At 40.7% G+C, this 24,852-nt stretch overlaps 1 protein-coding gene across 1 annotated transcript in view; it reads right to left on the bottom strand.

Annotated features, from left to right (window-relative positions):
* The window catches only part of Vps13d (vacuolar protein sorting 13 homolog D), a 237,077-nt gene that overhangs the window by 145,272 nt on the left and 66,953 nt on the right, over positions 1-24,852 (bottom strand). The window contains exons 28-38 of the mRNA XM_042695737.1: positions 22,759-22,930; positions 22,462-22,574; positions 21,081-21,293; positions 16,504-16,766; positions 15,063-15,196; positions 11,058-11,213; positions 9,316-9,526; positions 8,776-8,850; positions 6,560-6,766; positions 4,510-4,599; positions 2,265-2,405 (exon numbers count right to left, since the gene is read on the bottom strand). Of these exons, the coding sequence (XP_042551671.1) occupies positions 2,265-2,405; positions 4,510-4,599; positions 6,560-6,766; positions 8,776-8,850; positions 9,316-9,526; positions 11,058-11,213; positions 15,063-15,196; positions 16,504-16,766; positions 21,081-21,293; positions 22,462-22,574; positions 22,759-22,930 (1,775 nt within the window). The remainder of the gene's footprint in view (positions 1-2,264; positions 2,406-4,509; positions 4,600-6,559; positions 6,767-8,775; positions 8,851-9,315; positions 9,527-11,057; positions 11,214-15,062; positions 15,197-16,503; positions 16,767-21,080; positions 21,294-22,461; positions 22,575-22,758; positions 22,931-24,852) is intronic.

Here is a 24,852-nt window from a genome sequence, read left to right as displayed (position 1 = left end):
AAGTTAAGATCTAGGACCAGCACAAATGGAAAAAAAAGAAAAAAAAAAAGAATGGAAGTAACATTCTAGGTAGAGGGATTCACATAGGCAAGGATTCTATAGACATGAAAATGCATGTCCAGTGTAACTCATATAACTTTACAACATATTGAGGTAGAAACAATGCAGAGAAATCTAGAAAAGAGAATGACTTAGTTTATGAAGAACAAAGTACATTATGCCAAGGGAAAAGGTTTGGAAACTGAGAGATCAGTCAGAAAGCTTCTAAAGAATAATTAAACCCAGGAGGCTGAAATCCAGCTGCAATTTTCCATGAGCAGATTTATTTTTGGAGAGAACTGTTAAGGGGAACAGCAGGTTAAGAAAATAATTCTGATACACCACACCTGAGTGAAGATCTTTCTTTTATACTTGGAACAAGAATGAGTGGTTTCCAGTTTCAATCCCAATACATGCCACAGATATAAGATTTATTTAAACACTAAGTAATATTTATGGGTTTCAGAACACTATTAGAAATAAGAAATTGGGTTTAAAAAAAATAAAAGTTTTACTAAGGACAAAAAAAAGTTTTCTAGAAGGTATTTTTAAATATCAAATATTTATCAGAAATACTAATAAAAATACTTCTGAGGTGAACTCTTATTTACTTACTTTTGATTTTTTGGTTTTCTCAGGCTAGCCCAAGCTAGCCTGGAACTTGCTATGTAGCTCAGACTGGCCTCAAACTTATAATCCTCCTAACCTTGGCCTCTCAGGTGCTGGGATTGCAAACATGAGATAATTTTAGTAGTCTTTCAAAAAAAAAAACCCCAATACTCAAAAGTTTAAGAGCAAGACTACCATACCAAAATTATCTAATTCAGATTAGCAAATCGTGAGAAAAAAAAAAAAAACTAATCAAAATAATACATTTTATAAGATCCATATGGCTAATTTACTGTTATTTATTTTTTGCTTTTGCAACTTTTTTTTTTTTGAGACATGGTATTGCTATGTAGTCCAGGCCTCAAACATTCAATTCTCCAGTCTAAGCTTCCCAAGTGTAGGGATTACAGACATGAACCACCACATGTGATGATATGGTAATATTAATATCAAAGCAAATTGATGGATGAAATTTGATTATTTAAAAGTGTGGGGTTTTTGTTTGGGGTTGTTTTTTTTTTTTTTGGTCATGGGGCCTGAACTCTGGGCCTGGGCGCTGTCTCTCAGCTCTTCAGCTCAAGGTGAGCGCTCTACCACTTAAGCCACAGTGCCACTTCCTAAAACAGTGGTTTTAAATCTTGGAAACCAAAAAACTTAAGAATCTTATTCCACTAACCCACTCTTCCCTTTGTTCTGACAAGGACAAAGCAGCATTATTCTAAAAACCTCAATGAACATACATGACATGAGGTCACTGTTTTGCCCTGGTGTATGCTACCACTCACAAATGACTTACTCTATTACCAAAAGTAGATTATGCAGAGCACCAAACCAAACTGAGAATGCTAATCTGCTTTTAGATGATAGAAACACAAACAATAGAAACTTCTTGTTCATCCTCAAACACAGGAATGCACATCTCAGGGTCACCACAGAAACTTTCAGAGTATACTCTACTACTCTGGTACCCCTTAGACAAGTCATTTCCAGAGTTAAGTAAGGATGGCATTGATGGGCAACAACAGACAACTTACTCTCTGCTATGAGGACCCAGTCAAAACCACACCAGAAAATATTATTCTGTGACTAGCCTGAGAAAAGTAAATGTCAACTTGCTTCCAGGGCATTCAGTGACCTCAGCTACCAGGCACTATGAAGAGAAAGTGAAGCAAGGCCACTTATAGTTCCCAAGGAATCTCAACACCTTGAAGAGCTGGCATGAGATGCCAACTCTTAAAAGTGGGTTAAAAGGCTTCCTGATGGGGCTGGGAAGGTGGCTCAGTGATAGAGTGTTTTTCCTACATGCATGAGGCTCTAGGTTCGATTCCTCAGCACCACATAAGCAGAAAAAGCTGGAAGTGGCGCTGTGGCTCAAGTGGTAGAGTGCTAGCCTTGAGCTGAAGAGCTGAGGGACAGTGCCCAAGCCCAGAGTTCAGGCCCCATGACCAACAAAAAAATAAATAAATAAAAGATTCCTGAGACTAGTTTAGGGTGCACTGGGAAAGAAACAATGATAACTGATGATGCTAGGCATAGGGCCAAGCATTTGCTTACCTAATATCATCTGCTAAACCAAGGGATTGTACAGAGAAGAACTAGCTTGAAATTGCACTCACCAATCAGTACAGAAGTGATATTGATATCCAAACGGGGTTTGGCTTTGGCCTCCAACTTTAGTCGCCGGGGATGGAGACGACTAGCTGCCTGCTGTTGCCAGGATACAGAGCATGGCCATGGCTCGATAAATGGCTCCCAGCCTACAGAAAACAGGAAGTAAGACATCTGTTCAGCAAATATCAAAGGTTTACAGAGAAATCTATTCATGAGTGCTCCGCAAAAACAGACCAGAGCTTAAGCACTCCAAGTCACTTTCTCAACAAAAGTTCCATCTCTTTCCAGGCACCAGTGGCTCATGCCTGTAATCCTAGCTACTAGTAGGCTGAGATCTGAGGATCATAGTTTGAAGCCAGCCCACACAGGAAAGTCTGTCAAGACTCTTGTCTCCAATTAACCTCCAGAAAAACTGGAAGTGGCACTGTGGCTCAAAGTGGTAGAGTGCTAGCCTTAAGCGAAAAAGCTCAGGGATAGATCCCAGGCCCTGAGTTCAAGTCCCATGACTGACCAAAAAAAAAAAAAAGCTCCACTTCTGGCTGCAGATCACCTTATAGATGTCAGTGCTATGGTAGACACAAGTGGACAAGCATAAGCAACTCCCACCATGGTCTCCCATGGGTAGTACAAGCATCTATTACAGAGGAGGCAGCACCTGTTCTTGAGCCACTCATGTTGGCAATTACATTTGGCTCTCCTGGTAACACAATCTATTGAGTGAATAAATAGGTAAATCTGGATTCTCATTAGCTTAAGTTTCTCAATGTTTCTATCTTAAAATGTTGTTAAGATAAATTGTTTAAACAACATCTTTACAATTTGAAATAAACAAACTCATATATACCCATGATTCTACATAAGAAATAGAAAATTACAGGGCTGGGAAGGCGGCTCAGTGGTAGAGTGCTTGCCTTGCATGCATGAGGCCTTGGGTTTGATTCCTCAGCACCACATAAGCAAAAAGAAAAAGCTGGAAGTGGCGCTGTGGCTCAAGTGGTAGAGCGCTAGCCTTGAGCTGAAGAGCTGAGGGACAGCGCCCAGGCCCACAGTTCAGCCCACGACCGGACCCCAAAAAAAAGAAAGAAAGAAAGAAATAGAAAATTACAAGTTCCCTTGAAGCCCCTAAATGCCACTCCCCCATCTCCTTTCTGTAGCCCTCTGCTTCAGCCTGTCTAAGCCTGCTAAGTGGCAACTGAGAGATAGGTGGACTATATTTGAGGTCCTTGGGGCATTTAGAGCAGGCCCTTTGAAGAGATTAACAAAGTTCTTGAAGGAATGCTGAGCTAGTTTTTTTAAGAATGAGTTATTCATAAGTTAGAGTTGGCTCATGTGCTGCCTATGGCTTCCTGTGTGACCGCATGGTCTCTGAATCCCACGTGCACCTCCACCATAAGGCCAGTTGTCATTAGGTCCTCTCCATAGACAAAAAAATAAAAATAAAAAATGGTGAGGAGGGATCTGGATGGACTTCCAGACTCCAACCCCATGAGCTCAATAAATCTCCTTTCATTATAAAGTAGCCTACTTCAGGCATTTTGTTTCAGGAATGAATAATGGATTAATATATGAGAGAAAGACAACCTGAAAATGCCTTTCAGTAATACTCAGGTTTTACATTTCTAGAAAAACTTTGCTCTGCTCAATTGTGTTTTGCTTTAGGGAATAGGGAAAGAAAGCAAACCAAACCACAGTAATGTCTCCATGTATTAATATCCCTGTTCTGAATCGAATACGTCTAATAGAAAATGAAGAGGTAAGAGATTTAACATGTTCATGGACATAAAATTCTCTTCAAAATAAATTCTTCACCACTGAGCAACATAATGTTCTGGAATGAAAAAACAGCTGGGGCTGGTGGCTCACATTTGTAATCCTGGCTACTCGGGAGTTTGAGATCTGAAGATCTTGGTTCAAGGCCACCCCGGGCAGAAAAATCCTCCAGACTCTTATCTCCCAAATAACCATTAAACAGTCATTTTGGAGGTATGGCTCAAGTGATACTGAGTAAGTACAGGCCCTAAATTCAAATGCCAGTACTGCCCCCAACTAAAAAAGAATGATGAAAACTTCTGTTTTCAGAAAACAGAAAATCTTTATGTTCTGTAATTTAAGTATTATTTGCTTTTAATCTTCTCTGTTCCATCTCACCCTGGCTCTACCTTTCCCTCATATGAAATGTATGTGGCAATGGGCCCAAGCAAACGTTTAAGTGTATTTTTAAACTCTACGATAACATATGCTTTATTTTACCTGACAGAGCACGGTTATAATAATCCCCAGAAAGTGTGAAATGGGCATAGCCTTCGGGGCTGGTCCTCACATGCTGAAGAAAATTCAGACCTGCAATGAAAGCAAGTCTTACTGTAGCAGCAGGACAGGAGCAACCAAAACTGACCTTTGCAAACAGATCACATTAAAGACACATTATATCTAGCTAAAACTGAGGTCCTTACAAAAGAGTATATAAAATTATACCATTCTGGTTATCATGCATTTTTAATCAATTTTGAGTTATTAAAAATACTGTATGAACAATTCACCTTGATTATTGAGCTTTGTAACACCACATGAAGAGGACAAGGGCCTCATTTGTCTCCTCAACAGGACTTACCCTGGTCCTGGTGTACCCAAAACCTACTGGAACATGTAGTAAAAGAAGGAAGAGACGGCTGGGAAGGTGGCTCAGTGGTAGAGCGCTTGCCTTGCATGCATGAGGCCCTGGGTTCAATTCCTCAGCACACATAAGCAGAAAAAGCCAGAAGTGGTACTGTGGCTCAAGTGGTAGAGTGCTAGCCTTGAGGACAGTGCCCAGAGGCTGGGAGTTCAGGCCCACGACCGACAAAAAAAAAAAAAAAAAAAAGATGGAAGAGAGGTAGAATTAAGTGTATCTTGCCAAATACTAGCTCAAATATTAACATTATTACTCCAGAAAAACAAGAAACAACCTAAAGATACTTATAACAAGTTAAAATTCCAATTGTTACTTTAATTCCACAGTCCTCATAGTACTTGAAATCACAATGTGCAAAGGGTTGATTAGGCTTGGTATGGTGGCACACACTTGTAACTCTAGCACTTGGGAGTTGGAAGCAAGAGGATTGAGAGTTTGAGACCAGCCTGCATAGCAAGAACCTATCTCAAAAAATCAAGGTCTGGAGATGTAGCCCAGTGGAAGAGCACTTGTCTAGCACATGTGAAGGCCTTGGTTCAACTCCCAGAACCACAAAAGAAAAAGAAAAGCTAATGTCCAGAACAAATTTTATGCATAAGGAGAAGAAGCTGGACGTGAAAAATGGAAGGTAAAACCACTGATGGATTTTCACCTACTGTCCTTGACTAATTGTTTACAGGGCTGCAGGAAGGCCACAGCACTCCACCATGGCCACAAAGTTAGTGGTGTCCCCTCGTCTGTGGCCCTCCAGAGGGGACACAGAGGTAAGCTTCCTAACAGAATTTATGTTTTGGAACTTTTATCTTCAAGAGAAAGACAAATTAGAAGCATTGTTTCGTCATCTTTGAAAAGTCTTTAGTAATAGTCTTCACTATAATACTGATCCATCAAAGATAAGCAAATGGAGAGCTCAGCTCTACTTAAAGCTGTTAATGCAAATTTTATCAATGGTAATTTCTATTCTATTCTAATATATTCTATTCAGCTACGGACTGCAGGCAACATATGGCAAGTAAATAAGAATTTCTGGGAAAATATACAAAATGGTATACCTAAGTTTTATCCATATCAAGTATAGGAGAAGAGGAATAAATTTAAAAGGGATGACATTGTCCAAAATGAAATGTACCTTTTTTTTTTTTTTTTTTGGTCGGTCATGGGGCTTGAACTCTGGGCCTGGGCTCTGTCCCTTAGCTCTTCAGCTCAAAGCAAGCGCTCTACCACTTGAGCCACAGCACCGCTTCCAGTTTTCTAGTGGTTTATTGGAGATAAGAGTCTCACAGAGTTTCCTGCCCAAGCTGGCTTTGAACCGAGATCCTCAGATCTCAGCCTCCTGAGTAGCTAGGATTACAGGCGTGAGCCACCAGCACCCAGCTTGAAATGTACTTTTTACCTGACTTACACAACTGTAATCTTCTGTACATCACTTTTATAGTTACAACTTTAAAAAAATTTTAAAGGGGGCTAGGTGTGCAGCTCAGTGTAAGGCACCTAACCAAACGTGCAAGGCCATACGTTCAATCTCCAACACTACAAAAATAAATAACTAAAAATGAAGAAGGCAGTCCTAAATAATCCAGCTATCACTGAACTGTTCTTGAGACATATGCGGGCCACAACAGCACTCACGGGAGAAAGTCAGCTCAGCAAGAGGCACATCGCAGTCCATGCAGTCATCAATGAGGCAGATGCACACACTCTCTGCTTTGATCTCCACTCCAGATATACGTGGGGCCGGCACAGCTCCCAGACTATCTTGGCTGCTAGAGGTCAGGGAAAGAGACTTCAGAGGCTCCGCATTCTTGAACAACCAACTTGCTGCCTTTTTCAGTTGGCCTTCAAAAAAATCAGAAGAGCAGTTCCATCAATTTCCACAGCTACCCTGGCAACTCACAGATAAAACAGAGAAACCAAGTTTTACAGGGACCTATTGGGCAGCCCAGGACAGCTTTGATCCCAGAGACATCCTTAAAATTTAAGAGGGAAGGTTGTCTGGGCGCCAGTGGCTCATGCCTATAATCCTAAACTATTCAGGAGGTTGAGATCACGGTTCTAAGCCAGCCCAAGCAGGAATGTCTGTGAGACTCTTATCTCCAATAAACTATTCAGAAAAAGCTGGAAATGGTAAAACTGTGGTTCAAGTGGCAGAGCACTGGCCTTGAACAAAAAGAGGCTCAGAGACAGCACCCAGACCCTGAGTTCAAGCCCCAGGACCAGCAAAAAAAAAAGAAGAGGGAGGGTTGAAGAGAACAGAAGAAAAGAGAGACGGTGACAAACATGAGAGAGACAGAGAGAGAGACAGAGAGAGAGAAAGGCCAGCATGCTACTAGAAATACGAACAGGTTAAGGTAAAGCAGGAAAGGGGAAACAAAAGGAAAAGAGGGGGAGGAAGACAAGGAAGGAAAGGAGGGCAGAATACAGAACAGCATAAGTGGCTATGGGCATGGGCTATGGAGCAAGGTAGCCGAGTCTCTGTGTCTAGGGCACTTTACATAAGAGGAAACAAACAAGTTCCTGTCCAGCTCTCAGAGCAAAGCCTGGCATGTAATAAAGACTGTGAACAGGGGCTATTATAGTCTTTACTACTAATGGAATAAGTAAGTAGCTAAGCTAGAAAAAACAGAAATCCCAAAAACTCATTAGAACTTACAAAAAATAATAATAAAATTCTACTGGGCGCTGTAAGGATTACAAGTCTGTAATCCTAGCTACTCAGGAAACTGAGATCTGAGGATTGCAGCTCAAAGCCAGCCCAGGCAGGAAAGTTCCTCAGACTCTCATCTCCAATAAACTACCAAAAAGCCCGAAGTGAAGCAGTGGCTTAAGTAGTTGAGCACTAGCCTTAAGCAAAAAAGCTCAGGGACAGTGTTTATGCCCTGAGTTCAAGTCCCAGGACTGGTAGCAAAAAAAAGTTTGAATTATTAAAAAAAAAGAGTAAAAGGCATAGCAAAAATAGATATTAAGAGGTATAAAATTAATTATCCAAAAAGCAATGGTGACTAGGTAAAAAGGAACAAAATAACTACTGTACCCTAATTTTTTCAGGACAAAATATGTGATGGTTGACACAAACCTTTAGGTGAAGAGACAAACATTTCTACACAATTGGCTGGAATGTAACCTAGGTATAATCTTTCTAGAAAACCACTTGTCAGTTCTAGTGAAGAACCTGAAAATATTTTCCATTCTTTAACCCAGTATTTATAATATTAGGTACTTCTCTAAGAAAATACTTCAAAATGTGGATACAAGTTGACATCAAAAAAGAAAATGTTTAATATAGACTGTGTATATAACATTGAAAGAATACAAAACAAGTGGGCTGGGGGAAGGTACAGCGGTAGAGTGCTTGCCTAGTAGGCATGAGGCCTGGGTGTCACTGCCCAGCATGAAGAGGGAAAAAAGTGAACCATGGTTAAATTATTATCCTTACAGTCATTGTAAAAAAGAAGATTAGTGTTTACGAATAATTTCAGTGGCAGGGAAAGATGATGCTGAGATAGTATTAAGTATATTATGATAAAATTATAATCTCATAAAATATTGTTTAAAAAGCACTCAAATTATACTTACAAAATCATAGTCCCTGACACCCAGTGAACCTGAAACCACAGAGAATACCAAACCCTATCTTCAGTGCTATCTCCAGCTAACTAAGAGCTTACTTTGGTCTTGACCTCTACAGTCTGAGGTACATCAGCAAAAGCCAGCACAGATTTCTCCCTTCTTCATCATTTTATGAATGGAAGACCTGTTCCTTCTTAGTATGGGAACAGACAAGGGTGTGGAAGAAAGTGTACTGACAAGATAAAACAACAGCTAATGGGAAGTCTGTGTCAAATTACCTTGGCAAACCAAAAGGGCCTTGCGGCAATCATCCATGCTGAACCCCAGCTCCTGAAGTCTAGCCAGCTGTAACTCTAGGAAATAATTTTATGTAAATTAATCCATAGTCCAATGTAATAATATAAGAAATTCAGAGATACTGAGTAAAGCATTCATTTCTCAAGGCAAAAATAGGCTCATAATACATTCCTCCATCAGGCATGCATAACCCTGGAGTTTTAAGTCATTTCCTCATGGTAACTGGTTTAAAAAGCTTAAAACTAAAATGTAATACTATTAAAATAACTTTAGAGGAAAATTTTCGAAGTTTTAAACTAAACTAGGATATTACTTAAACAAGCATGAAAGAGATTACAATGTTGAATTTGTTTATGAATTTAAAAATATATATATATATATATATCAGTCACATTTATGACTTGCAATTTTAACTAATGAAATAATTTGACTCTGAAACATTTGAATATACAAAATAAATTCTAAAACCCTGAAAAGCAGCAGGACTGGGAAGACTGAAGGGTTTACAACTGGCCACCTACCCAAGACAGGATCTAAGGTGTGTCTTCTCCCTTCTCTGGCTTCCTCTCCACCTCGAGATGTCCCTGGAGGGTAATCTCTACCAGAGTCAGCCTCCAAGGCTGTGGAGTCCGGCACTGCTGCACTTGCTTGCTCTGGGATAGATTTTGCAATGGCCAGAAACAGCTGTACATCATTATAGGACAGCCTGATGTCTAGGGCTTGTAACTGAATCTAGCAAAATACAAAAAGTTTTCATTTTTTAGTTGCATCTGGTTCTGTATGCACACCTCATATAGATATAATTCCTATTTCAAGTTCTAAAAGTCTAACAGATAGTATAACAAATTTCTCCTTTAAAGATTACAAAGATCACCAGGCCCTGGTGGCTCATACCTGTAATCCTAGGTACTCAAGGTAGCTGAGATCTGAGGATTTTGGTTTGATGTCAGCCTGGGCAGGAAAGTCTGTGACACTCCTATCTCCAATAAAACTGTGGCTTTAATTGGTAGAGCGCTAACCTTGAGCATAAAAAAAAAACCTCAGGGACAATGCCCAAGCCCTGAGTTTAAATTCCAGGACCAGCACCCAAAAAAAAAAAAAAAAAAAAAAAAGGATTAGAAAGATCTCAAAGTTAAGCAAATAAGGGAAGGGAAGTTGGCTCAGTGGTAGAGTGCTTGCCTTGCATGAGGCCCTGGGTTCAATTCCTTAGCACCACATAAGCAGAAAAAAGCCAGAAGTGACGCTGTGGCTCAAGTGATAGGGTGCTAGCCTTGAGCTGAAGAGCTGAGGGACAGTGCCCAGGCCCAGAGTTCAGCCCCCACGACCAAAAAAAAAAAAAAAAAAAATTAAGCAAATAACCACAAGGTCTGATGTCTCAGCTGTAAGGTAAAACAAACCAAAAACTGTACCGAATAAAAAAAAAATACTAAGTTGAGATAATGACTAGAGCAATTACTGCTACTATAGGCTATTTCCCTACTTTAGTCACTGAAGCATAGGATCATAGAATGAATGGCTCCAGGGAAAACAGGACCACTTACTGGCAACATTTTGTTATTCTATTCTGCATGGACCTATTTAATTTTTTAAATCTCTGAAATGAACTAACCCCCAAAACCGATCTCTTTTTGCTTCACACAAAAACCTTATGTGAGTTGGTACTAATATTTTCTAAAATTCATTCTTCCTCAGAGACAAGCAACATAACTCTCCAGACCATGAGCAGGTCACTCTGGACTTGAACCATGACTCATTCACTTACTTTTCCTGAGGTGCCATTAAGACTGAAAATCAACATGGCTTTTCCCTTTCAATCTCCTGTGATTCAAAGACACTGATTAAGTATTTCCCTCCCATCAAAGAAACAGAACACCACATTGTTAAGCCTCCCCTGCCTGGCTTCATCTCTGATCCCACATACCTCTCCATTCTCATCAGACCTTCCTTTGACTTCACCTTGACTTGGCTTCTTGACTTGGGAATGTTCTCCCTCTCCTCTTTGCTGATCTACCTCTGCATCCTGCCCTTCAGTTGAACTCCTCTGACCCTGTGTGCCACCCACAAGGCATATTCCGAGTTTAAGTTCTACTTCCTATAAACTTGCATAGAACTTCAAGATGACAGCAAGCAATTAAAAGGTCTTTTATCCTCCCCAAGACTCCAAGATCCTAGATAATTTCCTATTTATTTTGTATCTGCTTTAGCACCTAAAAAGGTGGTGGGCTCAGAGTACTCAGAGGGCTATTTTTTTTTCAATCATTACCTCTAGGACAGGTGGGAAATCCTCACTATTGAAGGCATCCATCAATCCAGAACTGTTCTGATAAGAAGAATTCCCCACCAGCTCCACTTGGATTTGTACTGGATCAACAATTGAAAGAGCCGTATCCTGCTCATTCCCTAGTCGGCATGAGAACACCTAGGCAATGAAAAGTGATACAGAGAGGCTTACGATCTGACTTAGAAAGGTCCCAAGACCAACATAAAGGGACAATCTTAGGAGCACTGTGTTCTTGTCAAATGCAACACAACTGCTCACAAGATCCCTGTGAGGACACTGACACTCCCACACACTGCTGGGAACATGGACAATGTTCACCAGAAAAAAAGGCAGTTGTCAACCCCTCCCACAAACATAATGACTACATGCTCTTTGACCCAATTATCCTACTTCTCTAGTAATGAGGAAATAATACAAAAGAAAGAACATTTCATGAAACAATTTTTCATAGATAAACAAATTAAGGGCAACTGAGGTAATATCAAATCTTCTCAATGGAGCATTGTGACCATTTAACAAAGGAAGGTGGTAGCTTCCAGCCAGGTTCCTGCCAGAGCTCAGGTCCTACTGTCTTCTTCTACTACTTGTAGTTTCCATAGTGGGTTGAAGTTTTATGAGTAGCATTAAAAGGCCTGACTTAGACTCAGGTTAGCCACTTAACAATCTTCAAATGCTTCTCACGTATTTTTCTAAATTTCTTTCACAATTACACTTTTAATTGATACTGAGTATATTTTTTCAAGTTGATCAGAATTATGTGAAGACAATTTAGTATATACACTACTCCTTTTTCATTTGAACCGAAAGGAATATAATATACAATGGGCACTGAGTAAAGATCAGGTTGTTTTCTTTTTTGTTTGTTTTTTGTTTTTGGTCCAGTCATGGGGCCTGAACTCTGGGCCTGGGCGCTGTCCCTCAGCTCTTCAGCTCAAGGCTAGCGCTCTACCACTTGAGCCACAGCACCACTTCTGGCCTTTTTCTTTTTGCTTATGTGGTGCTAAGGAATCGAACCCAGGGCCTCAGGCATGCGAGGCAAGCACTCTACCACTGAGCCACCTTCCCAGCCCCGATCAGGTTGTTTTCTAAACATCTTAACATGTATTCATTCATATAAACCTCACAATGAGCTCAAAACATACATAGGGGTTTTTTCTGTTGTGGTTTTTTGGTTTTTTTGGTCGTTCGTGGGCTTGAACTTTAGGCCTGGGCACTGTCCCTCATCTCTTCAGCTCAAGGCTAGCGTTCTACCACTTAGAAGCCACAGCATCACTTCGTTTTCTGGTAGTTTATTGGAGGTAAGAGTCTCACTGACTATCCTGCCTGGGCTGGCTTTGAACGTGATCATCAGATCTCAGCCTCCTAAGTAACCAAGATTACAGGCATGAGCCACCTGCTCCCAGCCATACCTAAAGTTAGTTTTTTAGAGAGATGAGTCTCATCCTGTAGCCCAGGATAGCTTTGAATACTTGATCCTCCAATCTTAGCTTATTCCTCAATGCTGGAATACAAGCATATACTACCATGGTAGGCCACAAGGTTCCTAAACATGGTTCATCTGATTCTAGATTCTTTATTCGGCTTTCTCATCAATAAAGTAGAAAAAAGATATAAAATGTAGGAAGATAGTTATAATACAGATTATGTGAATACATAGCCTAGCCAAAATAATATTACAAAGACAGGTATGGTGGCATATTCCTATAATCCTAACACTAAGGAGGTTAAGGTGAAAAGATCTTATATTTGTGGTCAACTTGGGGTACATGGTGAGTCATAGATGAGCCTGGGCTAACACAGTAAGACCTTGTCTCATAATATTCATTAATAATTATCATTATTATAGCATGACTTTCCTTTAAGAAAAAAACACAGGGGCTGGGAAGGTGGCTCAGTGGTAGAGCGCTTGCCTCGCATGCCTGAGGCCCTGGGTTCGATTCCTCAGCACCACATAAGCAAAAAGAAAAAGCCTGAAGTGGTGCTGTGGCTCAAGTGGTAAAGCGCTAGCTAGCGTTGAGCTGAAGAGCTGAGGGACAGCACCCAGGCTCAGAGTTCAGGCCCCACGACCGGACCCAAAAAAAAGGAAAAAAAGAAAAGAAAAAAACACAGCAAAATGTTTTGTCCCTCCAAATTTTGCAATTAAGAATGTATTGTTATTAAAGCTGAATGACAGGGACACAGGGCCCATTACATTATCCTGGGTACCTTGTCTATGCCTGAAATGTTTCAGCATGCTAAAATAACAAGTAATTACACCAGTGAGGAAACAGAAGGAAGTGAGGAAGGGGGCCCTCCCAGAACCAGAGTATGTTCTGTGTTCAAAGGAACACAGAGGAAAGAAGCCCATTTGGGGTCTCTCAATTCATGAGCCTCTGCCTTTGTGGAGCATTTCCTTTCCTAGATCTAACAGAAAACAAGTGACTCCAATGTCATTCGCCACATTCAAAACTAACTCATTATACCTTATAAATTCTCTCCTATGACCTATCAAGGAGTCTCAGAATTCCACTCCAACTGTGCTACCAAAATAACAAGATTGGAGGAGTTCCCAAGAATTCTAAATATTTTGCCATGTAGTTTTTCTAAGACTTTGGAGCCGCAAAGTTTCGTTTTCCTTTTTCCTTGAGGGGCTTCTGCTACACAAAACCCAATTGTACCTGACAGTTCATTAATCAATCATCAAGATTTTCAGTCAAAGCTGGCATTGTGGTGCCTGGCCAGCAGAAGAATTGAAATTTCATTGCCCCAGCAGGTAGTTTCTTACTCCTGAACTGAGATTTTCTTCCATTACAGAAACAAATGGTTAAGAAATAAAATCTCAGCCAGGCGCTGGTGGCTCACGCCTGTAATCTTAGCATTTGCCTACTACAGGTTTGATCACCAGTACAGCAGGAAAAACAAAAACTATAACAAAAAATCCAATCATAAAGGGAAAAGAATACCTGGGCCAACATTCAAACAGTGTAATGACAGGAATATTAGCTAAGATCAGTTACTTAAGAATATATAACAGGGCTGGGAATGTGGCTCAGTGGTAGAGCGCTTGCCTTGCATGCCTGAGGCCCTGGATTTGATTCCTCAGCACCACATAAGCAAAAAGAAAAAAGCCAGAAGTGGCGCTGTGGCTCAAGAGGTAGAGAGCTAGCCTTGAGCTGAAGAGCTGAGGGACAGCGCCCAGGCCCAGAGTTCAGGCCCCACAACCAGACCCAAAAAAAAGAATATATAACAGAGCTGGGCACCAGTGGCTCACGCCTGTAATCCTAGCTACTCAGGAGGCTGAGATCCGAGGATCGAGTTCAAAGCCAGCCCAGGCAGGAAAGTCTGTGAGACTCTTATCTCCAATTAACCACCAGAAAACCGGAAGTGGCACTGGGGCTTAATGGTAGAGCACTCACCTTAAGCTGAACATCTGAGGGACAACACACATGCCCTGAGTTTAAGCCCCAGGACTGACCAAAAAAAAAAAAAAAAAGACATGATGTGCCATGTTTTCTCTTATCTCCACAAGACACAGTTGTTTTTGCTCAATATCATATAAAGAAATTTCCAGGTTATAAAAGACACTCTGGTACAAATTATCTCCTTGATGATACCATATCAGTGTCCTTCAGGTCACACATGACTAACTAGAGGGTCTTTCATAGATCAGAAATCCTCAGTGTGAGGAAAGGAGAAGGTGGGGGCAGTGAGAACCATAGCCTTTGTCTGCACAGATTCAATGGGGAGTAAGCCTGAACCAGAGACTCAACAAAAGGCCTGGCAAGAATGGGGACTAGAAGGATGCCTTTGAACTTCCTGAGGAAGAAGGGAGTACAGCCCCTCTGCATGTTCACAGTGGAGTAACCTAGCAGATGTGAGAAGGAAGAAGACTAGAGGGAGGGGTCCTCTGATTCTATGAATATGAGAGATTAGAAAGCAAATTCTTTTCCACATGCTTCTCTCTTGAGTCTAGCAGACAGTGCTCTGATCAACACACAGACTGCTTACCTCAATGCCAAACAAACTTCCAGAAAAGGGGCGGTCGACAAAGCGGGGCTTATAAGTAAGCACCGTGGTGCCTTTCAGAATAATGGCGTTGGTATCAAAGCAGGACACATCTTCAACAACCACAAACTCTGTACCTAGAAAGGACAGCATGGTCAATCAAGGTCAAGCTTGAAGGCTGAAAAACAGCAGGCAGCCACAAGGAAAGGAACATAAACTCACTACGTGAGAACACTGGCCAGACAGAGATTTGGTCTCCAGGATGGCTGTCAACATTCTGCTCACTACCATCTTGTACAAACCTATATCTGGCAAGGTTCAGCTGAGCCATCAGAACACTGTCCTGGAAGGAAAGACTGGGATGTAGTCTCCCTTGTTAACATACACGTTTAAGATAGAGGGAGAAACTGCATTTTCCTAAGAAGCCTAACAGACACTTTACCAAAGGATAGTTTAAATTGACTCAGATAACAACCTTTGGTCAAGCCACCTAAAGCATTACAACAGCTTCTCTGTAGCTGATCAAGTTGTCAAAAAGAATGTAGATCAGCTTGTGTCAAGATTTTTGACATTTGTAGTACAGTCAGCTTTCAACTCATTTGTTAAGCAGCAAGGTCAAACTCTGGATTACAATGTTTTCATCAAAAAACTATGTAAGGAACAAGCTTTTGTAACTGAATCCATTTAAAATTTATCCTGTTAACCAGCTTTGTGAGAACAACTGGGAAGTTGTAAATATCTAAACACATAGAGATGCTTCAGAAGAACCTAGTTATTAATAAAAGGAAAAAATTCTTTTTTGGAAAGAACAGTCCATTCACTTATTTGACTATTCACTTATTTATTTTCAGAAGTGAGACTTTTCACATACTAAATTTGTAAAGCATGTCTGTGGGAATCCTATAATAGATTAAACTAAAAAATTAAGCCAGACTTTACATTAGGAAAAAAGATCCTCGTCCAGGCAGCTGCTCATACTGGGTAACTGCACCAGGGGCAAGACACCCCACAGTCTTCAATGGGTCTGGCAGCCCATACACAAAAATGGAGATCAAGAATCTTGACACTTTGCTGGGCACCAGTGGTTTACATCTATAATCCTAGTTTCTCAGGAGGCTGAGAATTGCAGTTCAAACCAGCCTGGGCAAGAAAGTCCATGAGACTCTTAGCTCCAAACACCAGAAAACCCGAAGTGGTATTGTGGCTCAAGTGGTAGAGCACTCGCCTTGAACTGAAGAGCTCAGGGACAGGACAGCACCCAGGCCTAGAGTTCAAGCCCCATGACTGACCAAAAAACAAGAAATTTGAAACTTGTTGGTCTGTAAAAGATGCAAATGAGTGAGTCCTCTCATACAGAAGTAAGAGGAACCAAGAAATCATCCTGTAAGACAGGCATGGAGCTAACACCCAAACTAAACATCCATGAATCACAGATAATCATCACCTGTTACATTGACCTTGACCTCCAGATGCCTTTCACTGGACACAGTAAGGGAAGACCGCTTAGTAACTACTCCACTCTTAACAGTTTTGGGAACTACAACGGATTCGCTGCTGGAGTTTCGATGCCGAGAAGGAGTAACATTTTGTTTCTTAATGTCACTGGGTGTGTAGAGAAAATCATGGACCAACAATAGCCAGTCAAATATGAGAAAAACACGGAGATTGTTGAGAACTACTGTGAAACAGGAGGAATCCTTTGTAGATCTACAAGAAGACAGAGAGAAATAAAAATAAGAAGCACAGTACTTCAATAGCTTGCAAAAGTATTCCTCAGTTTGGGCAGGTAGTATTCCAAGGTATTGTTGGTTTGGGACTTATTTCCTTTTCTTTTGTTAAGACAAGTTATCTGAGGCTAACCTCAAACTCCTGAGCTCAAGCAATCCTCCTGCCTCAGCCTTTTGACTAGCTGGGACTATAGACTATAGACACATATCACCATGCCTGCCTCTATTCCAGTATTTCTTAAACTGACAGTTCAAGCATCAATAAACTCTGAACACTGGTTTAAGAACACATATAGGAGTCTTTACTGTCATTTCCTGCATAGGGAATGTTTTTCTCTTTTTGCCCTTATCTCCCTAATTTATCCTTTTTTCCTAAAATAAATCCTTACTAAAATTTTAAAAACGAACATATGTAGTGTATGCCTTCTTGAAGCTAACATTATTTTCAATCAAGAAGTATATTAGAAGAAAGCAGTCCAGCATAGCCCAGTGATTTCAACTAACATGACTGCCCCCAAGAGACATCTGGCAGCATCTGCAGACATTTCTAATTGTCAAGATGAGGAGCATATGGTAGGTAGAGACCAGGGATGCTGCTAACCTATCCCACAAAACACATGATAATCTCATAGCGAGGAATTATCTGACCCAAAATGTCATCACAGAGGAAGTATTCCTATTCCAAAATAAACATTTGAAACCAAGAGCATTTGGATTTGGGATTTTTGAAACAGGGATTCTCTACTAGCAAAGTCATACAAATATTATAAAACCTGAAATCCAGGTTCTGGCCCCAAGCATTTCAGATAGGAGACCACAAACCTAGAGGGCTGAGGTTAAAATTGCTGGTCTAATAGCAAGAGTGCAGGCTTTGAAGTCAGAGACCCAGACTGTCACTTACACATTGTGCTGCCCTGGGTAAGTCAACAACCTGTGTACTCAGAAATGGGAAATACTACTATTCTAAGGGGAAAGGCACTGATATACAGCATGTATTAGATAAAGGTGGCCCTCTCTCTTTGTCTCTGTCTCTCTGTGTCTTTGTCTCTGTCTGTCTCTCTCTTTCCCTCTCTCTTTTTCTCTCTCATGTCTAGGATTACTTTTTAACAAACACCAAGTTCACGTACTAGTACTAGATGGTTCATCTGGCTGAAAATGACCTGAGCCTCAATCATTTAGGCTAAGAAGGAAAAACAACAGGATGGCATTTTTGTTGGGTCAATTCCCCGAGCACCCTAGATAGGGAATTTGGTTGGAGGAGGACAGGTGACACAAGACTCGTATTACAGTCTTCATTACTCCAATTTTCATACTTAAATGAAAACCAAAGAAGCACCCTCAGGCCTGGCCTCAAACTTATGGTGTATGCAGAGGTTTGGGCTTGCACAATTTCCTGAACCCAGTCCCCTGCCCTATTAGTGCTATTTCTTAGGCTGGTTTCTCCAGTCTCTGCTTTGTCCTAAACCTGGCTCACCGCCTCTAGTAAAAGGGCAAGATGATGCCTGTCTCTGTACAGACACGGCATCTGTCAAAGAAACAAATCCTTTCGTAATGGAGAAAAAATGTTGCTCTCAGTAAAAATTTTCCAGCACATTTTGAACATAGATTGTCAGAGCTCAGCACTAACTGGAAAGTCACAGTGTGTCAGATCCCTTTTCTGGAAAATATTTCAAGCCTTTAAACACTGTGAAGTGATTTATATTTGACATACAAAATCCCAACAGAAGAGTAATTCTTCTTGAGACACGGAAAGCGTTCAGAAGTTCCAATCAAGAGAGCAGTTTACGCCTCTCACTAACAATGGTACTTCTGTTAAGAGTCAAGCTACGACTTCATTATTTGACTACAAAAAATTATATACCTTTAGAATATGAACAGACTAATATTTCAAGACTCTTTGTATATTAAAAACATAAGATGGGAGGCAACTAGCCAGTAGTTTAGGAAATTGAGATCAGTAATAATAAAGCAAACACAAAAAGTTGTTGTCTCAGCAGGTGGACCAAATACATGCAGGCCTCCTGTTCCAACAACTACCTTCCAACAGAGGAGCTGCCACACACAACATCCTATCAGATGGCTGCAATCCGACAATGGTCAGAGAGCTAGCTGGCAGGCCCAAGAGTTAGAAAGGCTAAAGTCAGAGACCCAGGTTGGAGTTCTGCCTACTGGTCTTTCAGGCGGTGTGACCCCACTGCAGGCACTCTCTGCCCTTCTCTGGTGTGCACCTCTGCATCTGTAAAAGGGGAAATTGGCCTACTCTGAAGACTTGAGAGTACCCAGCAAGAGGCCACTAACATTCCTATTACTGAACTTTTAGATAAACATTCCTACAAAGGCTTAAACGTTTCCTTGGCTACACCTCTTAAAGGCATATGAAGAAATCATGACTTTTCCTCCCAAAGAGCCAAAAACTCTAAACACAGGGGAATTCTGAACGGCACATTAGCATGTCAGTCACACAAACTTCTAAACACAATAACTGATGAGATTGATTGGAATACCCTGCAAGCATGTGTGGAAAGGTAACAATTCAATCCCCCTCTGTATAACTAATGTAAGTTAATAAAAAGTGTATATCATAATCATCTTTTTTTTTTTGGGGGGGGTCCGGTCATGGGGCCTGAACTCTGGGCCTGGGCGCTGTCCCTCAGCTCTTCAGCTCAAGGCTAGCGCTCTACCACTTGAGCCACAGCGCCACTTCCGGCTTTTTTTCTTATGTGGTGCTGAGGAATCGAACCCAGGGCCTCGAGCATGCAAGGCAAGTGCTCTACCACTGAGCCACCTTCCCAGCCCCAAGTATATATCATAATCATCTTGCTGATCATTTTTCCTTTTTTTGATCAGCCTTTTTACTTAGTGGCTTACATTTACAAAACACTTTATAACATAAAGTACTAAGAATGGAACTGACATTGGCTCTGAAGAAGTTCTTTTGGATCTTCATTTTAGGACTTCTTGAGGTCAGAACCTGATTTTTTAGTTTTCAGATCTATTGCTCACTTAATCATAAAGGCTCACAAAATATAAAACAGCACAAGCTAGCTACATCAATAGTAATAATAACAAAAACAATAGTTTCTATGTATGCCAAGCAATATACCAACCTTATTCTTACCTTTACCCAATGAAATAGGAACAGTTTTTTGCTTCTTTTGTTTATTAGGGTTTTTTGTTTGTTTGTTTTTGTCTTTTGATAGTCCTGGAGCTTGAACTCTGGGACCTGAGTGCTGTCCCTGAGCATTTTTGCTCAAGGCTAGTGCTCTACCACTTGAGCCACAACTTTACTTCAGGTTAATTAGAGATAAAGAATCTCACAGACTTTCCTGTGCAGGCTGGCTTCAAACCAAAATCCTCAGATCTCAGCCTACTGAGTAGCTGGGATTATAAACATAAGCCATCAGCACCCAGCCTGTTCATTAGTTTTTAAGTAAAAGAGAAAATTGAGTCTCAAAGAAGCTAAGTAGAAACTGGAGGCATGGTTCAAATGGCAACACTGTCCAGGACTAAAAAACCTGAGCAAGAGCATGAGGCCCTGAGTTCAAGCCCCAGTACCAGCATACATACATACATACATACACACACACACATACACACAATTATATCTTATTCAAAGACAAAGATAATTTGTGCTAAAATATGTAGCTGGAAAGAATAATATCACAAGTCAGAGCCACAGTCTGTCTATTCCAAAATATATGCTGTTTCTATACTGAGGGGGGCCTCTCATAATACCACAGAGAAAACATACTCTTAACTCAAAAAGGTAAAAATGCTTTATTTGTGGAGAAGTGAGTTGGAAGGCCTGAAGAGATATGTATTCAAGTCAAAACCACCACTGATTAAAAGCAAACATTTTCTGTTTTGCTTTGTTTCTTAAACCAACATAATTCTTTCTTCCCCAAGTCATTTTACAAATTAAAGTTTACAAGGAGTTTGGTTTTAAGGACTGGGTTCAATTCTAAATTACATTTTTTTAAGGCAACAGAGACATCTTTTGGCCAATCAATTAAACTGCAAGAGTAAGCCACTATTCCTCTGCTACTGAAAAGCCCACATGGACTTGGCCCGCTGGCCACAAAAGGAAATGTCTCCATGAAGAATGGTGAAGTTTGGGGGGAGGATGGGAAGGGAGGAGTAGGGGAAACAAAGGAAGAGGCTACAATGCTTGATAAGAAATATACTCATTATCTTGCCCATGTAATTGTACAGTATTTTCACAATAAAAAAAAAAAAGGTTAAGGAACTAAAAAAAAAAAAAAAGAATGGTGAAGTTAAGGTATGGCTCCACTACCTGAAATGAAGCTCAATCTGAATGGACCCCTGGCTGGTGCTGCTGTTCTTGGAAGGCTGAAAGATACAGCTGAAAACATTGGTGGCGCCTGGGCTTGTCTTCTGCCCAGCACAGCGAGTGTCAAAGGCCATCATGGAATGGGAAACCAAGTTAATGGACTTAGTTTGGTTGGAAAAACTTTCATAGAGCAGTTTACATTTCTTGAAATCAAATCTAAAAGGGCAAAAGCAAACAGAAACAGTAAAGCAATTCTATATTTTACAAAAAGTTAAGATAACAAGAACAAAATCATCAACATATGTAAATTGTTGAAGGAGAATAACTTTCACTCTGAGATCCTAAGTTGGTTTTCTTAGCTGATGTCTCAAAATAGAATTTGTGGCACTGTACCACACATCTCATTTTTTCAGCTTCAAAGAGATAAACTTGTTCAGAGGAACTTCATAAGGAATAACAATGCCCCTGATTTATCATATTCTTGATTCACTATCATTCTCATTTCCCAGCAGAGCTCTAAGAGGGCTGCATACTTGACATAATCCCCAACAGATGTCAAGGATCCCTTCTAGTTTGCCTGGAAGTTTCTCTCTCCTGAGTATATCCAAATTTGTGCATAAGATCATTGTACTTAGCTAGGCACAGTGGCTCACATCTACAATACTAGATACTTGGAAGACAGATCAGGAGGATTACAGTTTCAGGCTGAGCCAGGCAAAAAGTTCTTGAGAACACAGGTCAGCAAAAGTCAGATACAATGGTATGCGCTTGTCATGCCAGCTACAGCTCCCTGCTGGTGTGACCATATTGTAACTCCAACATGCGCCACAGTGTTTATTGCCACCTGAGACCATTCAAGGGCTCTAGTTTTGTTATCTATCATATTAAAGTTCTATTGACCAAGCATGACATGCTTATAATCCCAGCAGCTCAGAAGGCTAAAGTTGGGGGGGGGGGGGGGGGGGGGATTGCTTACAAAGCCCAGGAATTCAAGGCCAGCCTAGGCAATACTGCAAGACTCTAGCTTAAAATAAATAGAACAAAACAAAATAAAGTCACTCTGAGTGACCAAAGGAGCAAAACAACCTGACTCTCAGGATGAGCACCTAGCTTAAGGAAGAAATGCTATTATCTGCAGCTGGCTGTTACTACAGCATTGCCTAACATATGCTGGCTATAAATTTAAACTTTTAAGAAAGCCCTCTGGGATAAAATTCAGTGATAGAAGGCACAAGCAAGACCTTGGGAATAAATCCCCGGCACTGCAGAAAAAGAGACAAACCAAGAAGCACTGGCAGACCTCATCCACTGTGGGCCACCCCACTGCACCATTTCTCTGTGCTAATACAAAAAATGTGATAACATCACAGAATTAAAGCCATACCTGGCTAGGGATCCAGCACCTTCTTTTCCTTTTGGATCTTTGAGCTCCAGGCTTACATTTACCATATCAATGAGGAAGCACATGCACGTGTACACTTCTCCACTCAGAACAGTCTGTGAAAGGAAAATGTTCATTAACATAGAGACCATGACACCACCTGAAAATGGACAACAGGCCAAGAAGTGTAGCTTGCTTCCTGTGCTGCCTTCCTTCTCCAGGTGAATATGAGGAATTACACACAGGTTAATAATCAGCTGAGCCCGGGGGAGCTACAGAAGAACATGAGGCCTCACTCACATGAATTCTTGGATCTTGTAAATCGTAAGGTCGCATAAACTCCTCTATGGGCTCGCCAAGGTTGTTCTCCAGTAAGCCTCGAATCAGCTTGTATTTGTACAGATCCAAGGAGCAGTGGACTGAGGAGAGATTGCCATGGATAGATATGTCTGGAACACCATGGCTTATTTCTCTATGAAAAAGAAAAAGTTCATTTTCAGTTCATTTCACTAACTTAACTCTGACACAGCTCATACCTACACACAAGAGCTAAAATGTACCCTAATTTATCAACCAGTTAATTCTAATTTTGAATGTCAAAAAAAAGTCATGTATCTCTAAATAAAGCAAGCAGTTATGACTGGGTATCATGCTTCAATTACAAAAAGACTCCCAAATCAAATACGCACTAAATGCATTGGGGTTTAGCTTCATGGAAGAGCAAATAAAATCTAGCATGTGTTCAATCCCTGGAACTAAAAATATACACATACAGATATGTAGCATGAGCTAACTAGCCTATTTCATAAGGGAAAATCTCATGTGACTCATGAATAACTTGAATATTACAGTTTGAAAAGCAGTAAGGAAAAGATGCCAAACTCTTAATTCTTCAGACTTAATAATTAAAAGAAGAAACAAGTAGTTCCTATTAAGCACAGATAGGATGGTAATTAAGATAAAATTTAAACAGATTATTCATCCTACCTGAGATGAATATAAGTAAACCTGAATATACCCAGGACTAGGGTACATGCATACTTCATGCCAACACCAAAGAGCTTGCTCTGCCATCTGTGAAGTGGCATCATAGATTTAAGGGGAAGAGGAATATAGTTTTGGGCTGGTAATGAGCCTCAGTGGTAGAGTGCTTGTCTAGCATGTATGAGGCCTTTGGTATGATTCCCAGCTCCACAGAAAAAGTAAACAAATACATAGATAAATATTACTACATACAGTAAAGTTTTAAAAGACTGATAACATAGCCAACAAAGGAAACTGGGAAGCATTATCAAGAGCCTTGATGTCTCCTTTGAGGGAGCGTGCCTGGTGCTCAGCATCACCTTCCATCTAGGCTAACGGCACACCTGTCTGCCTATACACACTGATGGGAAAGGCAAAAGAGTTTAGATAAGCAGAGGGACAGGTGTTTTTTGTTTTTTTTTTTTTTGGGGGGGGGAGGATTGTTGTTTTTGTTTTGTTTTGTTTTGCTTTTTTCTGGAAAAGCACTGCTTGGAAAGAAAACAAAGTGCTCAAGTTCCAAATAATGAAGTTCCACTTTAACAGGATAAACCAGTAAAATTAAATATAGCTCATGCCAACCATAACTGAATGCCAGCCAGACAGCACTTGAATAACAAGTTCAAGTGAAATGCAAATATCCCAGCAAGGATGGCCACACTGCAGCATTCATCCAGAGAAGCTAAAATTGTGGCATGAAGTGACTTCAACAGGAACAGGGAAAAAAGTAGCCAAAGAAAGTTGAAAGTACTCAGTATGCAAGTGGTAATACTGTTTTTCAAAGTGACACCAATGCAAAACTCCTTCTTTGCTATGTAGCCACACTTCACTTTCCCTTTAGAGTTGGGACACAAACATGTGACTGCATTCTCCTGCATTTAGGAAAATGAAAGCCTGCCCACACTGTAGTCAGCTGTCCTCGTTTCTGTGCATGGCCTATGAGCAAGAGGCCCAGAGCATTGACCTGAGAGTCTGCACTCTCAGGTAGCGTCTAGGAATGTTTGCTTTCAACAAGTTTCTCAGGAAAATATGGAACTAATGAGAATGAAGAAATGTTCTTAACTACAGAAAGAAGCATCTATGTTTGAGGTCAACTAGGAGGGTATATTAGGGACAGTCCCTTAGTCCAGGGTGAAGCATAATAGCAGGTCCAAAATCTACTACATTTGAAACACAAAATGAAAATGCCCACCTCTTCTGGAAGACTTTGCCTGCCCCTACTATCCTCCTATCACTACCCAATCCATGTCAAATCCATGTCCCCTTTTCTCTATTCCAAGGCACTTGTGTAATTTTTTTTTTTTGAGGGGGTGGTCAGTCATGGGGTTGGATGTTATCCCTCTGGGCCTGGGTGTTATCCCTCAGCTCTTGAGC

The sequence above is a fragment of the Dipodomys spectabilis genome, unplaced genomic scaffold (genome assembly GCF_019054845.1).
Source record: "Dipodomys spectabilis isolate Male_0828 unplaced genomic scaffold, ASM1905484v1 ptg000188l, whole genome shotgun sequence".
In the NCBI taxonomy this organism is placed as follows: domain Eukaryota; kingdom Metazoa; phylum Chordata; class Mammalia; order Rodentia; family Heteromyidae; genus Dipodomys; species Dipodomys spectabilis.
Note: the sequence above shows the minus strand (reverse complement) of the source record. Positions and strands in the feature narration are given on the sequence as shown.